This window comes from Microtus ochrogaster, linkage group LG9 (genome assembly GCF_000317375.1).
Source record: "Microtus ochrogaster isolate Prairie Vole_2 linkage group LG9, MicOch1.0, whole genome shotgun sequence".
NCBI classification, from domain to species: domain Eukaryota; kingdom Metazoa; phylum Chordata; class Mammalia; order Rodentia; family Cricetidae; genus Microtus; species Microtus ochrogaster.
Genome location: NC_022034.1, coordinates 20,291,366 through 20,299,987, shown reverse-complemented (window position 1 = coordinate 20,299,987; position 8,622 = coordinate 20,291,366). Strand labels below are relative to the sequence as shown.

Here is an 8,622-nt window from a genome sequence, read left to right as displayed (position 1 = left end):
GAGAGAGAGAGAGAGAGAGAGAGAGAGAGAGAGAGAGAGAGAGAGAGAGAAATTCATTCTTGTTGGCCATTTTCTTTTTGAAAGAAGTTGAGAAGATTCTAACTTGAAGACCCTAAGAATTCCTGATGTATACTTCCTATACCAAATCACATGTTACATCCATTTACACATGCAAGAGAAATCAAAGCCAAAGCTGAAAGTAAAATGGACATAATTTTAATGGATTTTTTAAAATTTTTGTGCATTGAATTCAAACAGCAAACTGTGTGCACTCAACTGTTTTCACAATGTTGTCAAGAGATCTGTGTCATTTTACCATTTACACACAATTGTTCATTACAATATGTTATCCGCCTTGTGGGAGTCAGGGGTGTGGCATGGTAAGCAGTGGTGGTAGTGCACCTAGCTTTTATATTATCTAACTTGAAAATATTTCTCTTCTATGATTCCTTTTTCGTGATAAAAATAGTTTTCACCAAACGTTGGTGGTGCACACGCACTACCATTCATGCTTGACATCACACCCCTGATAGGAACACATGTTCTATTTTGTTGATAAAAAGTATTACAAAAATTTCCATACAAAAACTATTTTCATAGAAATCTTGCATTTCCACAAATAAACCTGAACATTTTTTTTTGAAAAAAAAAACTGCTCAAGAATTTTGTTCTTTTAACATTGTGACTCTTGTTAAATGCAGTCCACTTCGGAGTTCTATCATGTACTTTTCTGTAGGTGACAAGTCCCCATTCTTTATCAATGAAATCTGCCCAGGCTCCATCAAGATCTTTACAGCAGGAATGAGACTTTCAGTTGGCAAAACAGAATGACAGAATGAAATCTTCAGTCTTCCACATAACCAGCAAAACTAAGCCCGGTTTTACAATGTATGATAAGGATTGCAAAACATCATCTTTTAACGTAGAATCTCTGAACCAACTATTAGTATTTAATTTCGGGTGTAGGTTAGGGTAAGGGTTTGTTTTGGGGGGGCGTGGAGAACATGTGGGAATCTGATTGGTTTGCCGGTCAAATACTTGCTGTATTTTTTCAGAAATAAAAAAAAAAAAACATTATTGTCTTTATAATTGCCATTTATATCTCAATCCATGATACAGATTATTTTTAAAAAAGAAAGAGAAATAAGGGAAGTGGTCTGCTTTCTGTTTCACCTCTATGGAGTTCTGATGTGTTTAGCTTTATATTTTTCACATTCTGTAAGCACACAATGTCCATTCAGATGATGATTGAGTATACTGACTACTGGGGGCTAGTGACATCTCTTCGATTATTTTTGTGACCGGGGGACTGTACTGTTTCTTGCAGCTCTATAATTTTTGCTGATTTCACACATTTTTTTTATTCTTATGACATTTTTATTGGTTTCCTTTTTGGGCACCGACATTCCATCTCATGGCAACAGTTGAATTTCTGAAGGAACCCGCAGTTTCTCCCTGGACTGCATTTTAAACCAGCCACAACATTTGGATGTAACATTCACTCAGAAGGAGGGAGGAACCCATGATAAACAGTGTAACCCCGTGTAACTTGGTTGATCCATGGTGCTTGTAAATCAAGTCTGATCACTGCAACTGCTTAGATCACAGAGTCTCTAGTTCATAGACACAGCGGCATGAGGTAACTCATTTTATTTTGCACAGGTTGCATATTTCCACAGGAAACATTCTCGCTAAATTGTTTGGAAAAAAAAAAAAAAGACAACAGTTTGTGCTTGGGTGGCTGGCCTCCCAACTTCATGCCATGGTTTCTTTACCTGGCAACCTTCTGTCATTAAATGTGTGCATGTTGATAACTTCTTCTGTTTTCACAATGACTGGTGCCTGTGGCTTATGTTTTAGCCGACGCTGGCACTTCAGGGACATCCTCAGTTCTTCCACCATAGCACTACAGAAGGACCGCTACAGAAGAACACAGAGAGATTGGATATTATAAACATGATAGAGGGACAAAATTCTACAATCATTCTCACATACTGGCCAGCCTGCCAGCCTAAAACATTTAGACTATTACATGGTGATTAAAAATTATTACATTTTAAATGAAAAAATAGAATGAGAGTATCATAGCATTTGTGCTATTTAAAAAATTACCACCTGATAGTGAAATATTCTCTTCATTAATAATTTCTGTTATTCAAGTAGATTGAATTAGGTTATATTTTGATATTATGTAAAGTTGGTTAGCATTATGAGGATATCTACCTTAAAATTTAAACATAAAAAAATCTCTACTAGATACTCATTGGTATTTTCTAATTAATTATAACAGAAAATGTACTTTTTGGGTTACAAGATGATATACACAAATGGTCTCTAAACATTGTTTCTCCACTATTTAACTAAAATAACAAAAATGGCATTAGACAAACAAAAATATAATACAATTTCTGATACTTAATTACAAGTTTTGCTGTTATTATACATATGCACATTGACAGTGACTAGAAACATACAAGATACAATCATGAAATGGAATTTTGTCAAATTTTAAACACCTAAGCAAACATTATCTTTAATTCATTATAAAAGCCTTCATAACAGAAAGCAGAAAACAATTTACCCCAGGTGAAAAGGATAACATTTTTCACATTAATGACTCTAATAAGAATAACCAGAAGCTGTACTAACGATCCCTAGATATTCATGCAGAATTAGTGGAAAACCTATTGCCAATAAGATGTAAGTCATAGAGTCATTAATGTGAAATAAATTTTGTTAGTCTCTTTCCTCTCTTGATTAAGACACACAGAGAAATTTAGATGTTCTGAGTCTGAAATTAGAATCTTCTGTAAAAAAAAATCAAAATGTACACAAAATACAAAGGTGGACATTTATAAAAATTCACAAAAAAACTGAAAGATGATATGAAACGTGATGAGATAATAATAGGTACTTTGAGATATACTATTGAGTTAGTCATTGTTGCTTTGCAGTTTATCATCTTAGAATCCAGGACAAAATATTATAGCACATGTGTCTATTTTTTTAAACCATTTTGCATGTATAATCATTTGTGACACTCAAGGTAGCATTACAGATTATTTATGTCTCAGTTTGTTGATACAACGTAACTCAGAGAAAGAGTGACTTGCAACTTCCTACACACACAGTAAAACAGCCTGTCTAAGGTTTTGTGATATTGACATAGCTCTAAAATATTTTTATTCCTTTATGGCTATATCCTCACTTTTTCTAAAATGTTCTTTAAATCTGTGTTTATTTTGTTCAATCTTTAAGGGGGAAGTTAGTATAAGAAGATATGTTTATCAACATATAAAAACAAGTCAAATCTGTGTCTCCTGCTTTTCCCTCAAAACTTCTCTGAATCATTCCCTTGTCATTACCTATATTGCTACTGCACTTCCATAGTCTTTCTCTTTTCTTCACACAGTCATCCCTGCTTGGGTGTACCTGCGGTGCTGAGTCCTTAAAAGCATAGTTTGGGTCTAACTTTATTTAATTGCTTCAGCACACAAAGTTTCGTTCAGAAACCTCCTTCTATAGGCTACTTTATCTTCGTCAACTTGGTTTTCTTCCCTCCCTACATTTCCCTAATTGTTCTTTTATCTGTAGCCTCTGAGTTTTAGAGTTCCACTCTCACTGAAGTGTAAAGAGATTTAGTGAGTTCTTGTTGATTATGCACATCTATGCTCTTCAAATAACAATCCAGCTAACCATAGCTCTGCATGACTCTAGTGTTTTATTTATTTTTTTTTATTTAACAGTGTCTCTTCATGCATTGCATAAAGGTTTGCTTGCATCTTAGGAACATCACAAAACACAATGAAATTCTTCAAGACTTAGTACCTTTAAACAGTAAAACAATGTATTAGAACTTGTAATGGGTGAAGATTAGATGTTAATCATGACTTGTCCAAGGATTACAGAATTGTTACCTGGAATTATGAATTGTGTTTTTAATTATAGCTTTTGAAATTCATGACATATTTTAATTTAAGGCTATATATACCACCACCAGCTTGTACATTGGAATGGTGTTGCTTATTGCTTAATACCTTCTATTAGATGTATTTATTAACAACATGATGATAATGATGATGAAGATGGTGATGATGACAACACGGTAGAAATGGAAAAATCTGACTCCAAAAGGGAGAGGAATACATTGTCTTGAGGTAAAATAGTCTTGACTCTCTGTTGAAACATTTAATAGAAGAATTGATTAATATGATATAAGTAAAATAAAAAAGGTAGAACTTGATTCCATTGACATTTAAAACTGATATAAGATGTGAATGAATGTAAATAATTTGAAAGACAGTTTTGCTTAATATAGAGTTTCCAAATATCGGCTAATGTTTAACATCTTTTTCAACCTTAACCTGAGACTATTTTATTATATAAAATTCACAACAAAACAAAGTGTAAGCATTAATATTTGGGCTAAAGGAATAGGCTAAGTTGTTTGTTTCCATGGGAAAAACATTAATGAGCATACACATTCTCTTAGGAAAGATTCTAATTCATTTATAATAAGGTATTAGTTCTTGGTATTTAGTACTTGCTTCAGACTATACCTTGATAAATATAAAAAATTTTAAATTATTATCCTACCAAATTTATAGTTAATATAAAATCTTTCTTAAGTTAAATAATCAATATTTTTTATCTTTTATAATCTTAAGTGATATGTATACATTTTAGAACCATATCAAAACTATAAATTGTAAATTGTAACCTCATTTTCTAAACAAACATGAAATGGAGAAAGCTTTTGTCAGAGAACTTTTAATCAATCTGTGGTCTTTACTATACAATTTCAAAATGCCATTTTGGTTCATTTTCTCTCTGAATGAGCTGAAATTTGCCAGGAGTTTCCTCACCTATCAGTGTGCTATTATCAGAAATATAGTTTAGTTTTTGAATAAAAGCACTATGAAACAACAGGTTTTCTTCTATTTTTTTCTCATTCTGATCTTCAAAAAAATTTTGTTACCATAAAATTTTAATTAAATTTCTGATTAATTTTTATTCATTTATTAACAGTTAACCCATTTCATCTACCTCAGTTCTGAATTACAATATTCCAAATAGATACGTGTATATGTCTCCAGAAAATTCACACAGAGTTTTTGATGAGCCTTTATTTCAGTTTGCGCTGCCAAAATTTCTTATGATGTTTAAATATAACTTTAATTCAATTTCATTCAAGAGAGACCAGTTGCTTTTCTTAGTTTTAAATATGGTTTGGGATTCTCCTTTATTTAAATTTGAAATGTCTTTACAATACTCCTGTGCACTTAATTTGACTTTGCTCAATTGTCATTAACAAATAGGAGGGAAGAGTAACAAAAAAGAGAAGGACAAAAGGAGACATAGAGTAGAGAGGAAGGAAGGGAGGGAGAAAAGTAACAAGGGAGTGAGGGGCAGCAGAGTTTCAAACCCTTTGGGGCGTGAAATCCATGTGTTGTGTCATTCAGGTGGGATGTTCCCTACAGTGAAAACAACAGTAAAATGTTTCTTCACATTAAGGCAACAGACTACAAAAAGGAAAGTAAAGGCACAAGGATACTAACCATCATTAAAAACCTCTTTTAGAAAGTTTCAAAAGTTTACTAAACAGTGTCTGGTTGGTATGGTGGCACTAACCAAATAGAAGATTCCTGAAAATGAAAATTTAAATCTTTGAGCTGTTAGCATGTATAATTGCATTAAAATAAGTAAAACTCTTCATAAAATTCACTACATTGAATGAAGCAACCTGTTATTTACACATCCCTGGAAATGAAGGCCTTGAATTCTTTTACATGGCTCATTTGAAAAGTCCTATGTTATATTTTTATTATAAGTAAAACATAGTAAATATAAATGATTTAAAATTACCATTGTTGTTTTTCCAGAATTATTTTTTTCTGAATAACTTGGCTTTCTAACCTATAGATGCATGATTCACATGACAGAAAAATTTAGACAGCAAGAATTGTTTTAATATAAAAAAATCTAGCTATAAATATGCTCCATGTTCAACACTGACATTTTTGTTAAAACCGACAGTGGATAAAAAGATATAGTTCCTTTGTTTTCAAGTTTAAGTTTGTCAACCCTATGTTAAATAAATCTACTTGTCATCTGAGGATATAACTATATGATATGTTTTACTGTCTACCAACATTTTTGGTGACCTTTTGTCCTATTCTTTAAAAATAAAAATTTATGTAAATATTATTCTATTTTTCATTGAAAAGTATTTACAATCATGTTTTGCCTCAAGGGATTAAACATCTATGGAAAGATTTATTAGTCATATACTCAAGAACTGAGTCATATACAGAGTCATTGAGAACAGTCACATAAAATTACATCACATTAAGTAATATCTAATGAAACAAGTAAATTGTAGGAAACATGTTATGTTAGATAATATTTACATAAATATTGACATATTAAGAATAATAAATGTCATTTATGTGACCAAGTAAAACTTCTCCCCTGACTTATTTGATTATAACTGAAAGTTGTTAAATATAAAATATCTAAGGCATACTTCCCAATTGTGAATTGACCTATGGCTACATGAACATAAGAAGGAAGCCATGAGTTATGTAAATGTCTAGCTAAATCACTGAAACTGAAATACTTTAACAACTTTGATCATAATATTGTGTTATTGCAGCATTTTTGAAAAAGTTAGGATATTTACAAAAGCCTTCTCAGAGGAAAATTTACACATCCAATTTTAAGACATAGTTTCACTTAATTGCTGTAATTTTATAGAAAATAAAACTTAGCCTTGAAAATTCAAATTGTAGCTTACAGCTATACACATCAACAGTAACAGAGGCAAGAACCTTGTTATTTAACTTTTTTTCTTTGAATATTGTGACATAATACCAGTCTTCATTGTCCTGAGCTCATTGCTAACAGCATTTGCCTAGATTCTATTTTGAGTAATCTTTAATGATTGCATATGACAGTTATAAATCAAATGGAAAAGGTATACAAAACTGAAAAAATATTTTTCAGAGCATTAAACAAAAAGCATGCTACTCTCAGCCTGGGGTGTTTTATATTAATAAACATACTAATCAGTACAATAATAAATACAAATATTCTCAGAAACCTTCACTTCAAACAATATTTAGCCAATATTTTATATCACAGTTTTCAAGTTAATGGGACTGAGAAAGGGTAGCACCATTCCACATTTTTCATCAACCATACTTAAACTAGGAAGACCAATAAAGAAGGGCAACAAGTTTCTGAAGCTTTTCAGTGTAGCATTTTCGGTGAGAAATGGATGCTTTTTAAGACGAAAGGTGTTGATTATCACATTCCTGCTAAAAGTCTCATCCACACAACTAACAGACAGGCTCAGGAAGCTTCTGTTGTTAAGACAAAGCAGCTAAGATGTGCCAACTTTATCCTTTTTAACAATGCTATTAAAATAACAAATGACATTCATATTACAATTATATGAAAATCACGATAATTAATTTTGATCTTTTTTTAAATTAGAAATTTTAACTTAAATAACATTAACAATTGTATGTAAAAGTTGGATAATATCAGAACTTGCTTATAGTTCCCTAAGGATAACCTGATGCCCACTGTTCAATCGTCTCCTCCCCTTCCTTAGCCTTTATTGCCCCAACTTCTGGAAACTGCAGTTCTACTCTTAGCCTCTATTTAATCAACAATTATAGCTTCCACATGTGACTGAGATCATTCTTAACATAAGGGTTTCTGTTTCCACACATGTAAGAAATGATAGTCTCTCATATCACAATTTTTAAGTATTTTAAATATAAACTCAGATGTCTGTATATTGAGTCATTTGGAAGAGAACCTGAGAGGTCTTAAACTCAGTGACACAATAGTGAGCTCTGATTCTACATCTTTTAAATTCCAAAACCAGTTCTTCAAACATTGGTGATAGACAAGAGTTAAAAAGTAAGTATGATCAAAGGCTTCAATCTCATGATTGAGTTCAACTACCTAATTTACACATGTTCTCAATACAACTCCATGAGAAAAGAAACAATCAAGAAACAAGTACTTAGACTCTGAAACTAGGAGAGCTTGCAGAGGACCAGAAATCAGCCACAGAACCCACAAGTGGCCCCAGGGCATCTAACCTTTGACCTCCATGGGTGCCTTCACTAACATTCACTGACTCACACATACACACACATAAATAATATTAAAGAAGACTATTTTTTAAAGAAGTAACTAAGTACATATGTTTATGTAATAACAATAAATGAAAAAAAATTCTTCGATTTGACAGAGAGTAAGGAGTGGAATGTGGGAGGGTTTGAAGAGGGAAGATAAAAAGGAGAAATGTTATACTTAATTCATAATCGCAAAAATTAAAATAAATATTAAACTAAACAAAACAAAAAATAAATGAAATTTCGAGGTACAATTTCTATAGCTTAAATTGTCTAAGTAGTATTGGATCAGTGTCTCTGGTTGTGGAAAGTATAACTAACTCTGGAGACACATATCTTCTTCTCTACTAATAATAAGTTCAAGGGTCTTGGGAATTTCCACTTTTTTTTCCTTCCTTCCTTCCTTCCTTCCTTCCTTCCTTCCTTCCTTCCTTCCTTCCTTCCTTCCTTCCTTCCTTTCTTCCCTCCC

General features: G+C 32.1%; 1 protein-coding gene across 6 annotated transcripts in view; it reads right to left on the bottom strand.

Moving 5' to 3' along the window:
* Positions 1 to 194: 194 nt before the first annotated feature.
* Grik2 (glutamate ionotropic receptor kainate type subunit 2) overlaps positions 195 to 8,622 on the bottom strand; it is a 588,331-nt gene continuing 579,903 nt past the window's right edge. For 4 of the 6 annotated variants that reach the window (XM_005363512.2, XM_026787405.1, XM_026787406.1 and 1 more), the window contains exon 17: positions 195 to 1,920. In XM_005363512.2, the coding sequence (XP_005363569.1) occupies positions 1,756 to 1,920 (165 nt within the window). In that variant the 3' untranslated portion in view covers positions 195 to 1,755. Of the gene's footprint in view, positions 1,921 to 4,037; positions 4,177 to 5,558; positions 5,646 to 8,622 lie in introns of all 6 variants that reach the window. The other 2 variants (XM_026787407.1, XM_005363515.2) reach the window with 2 other exon arrangements.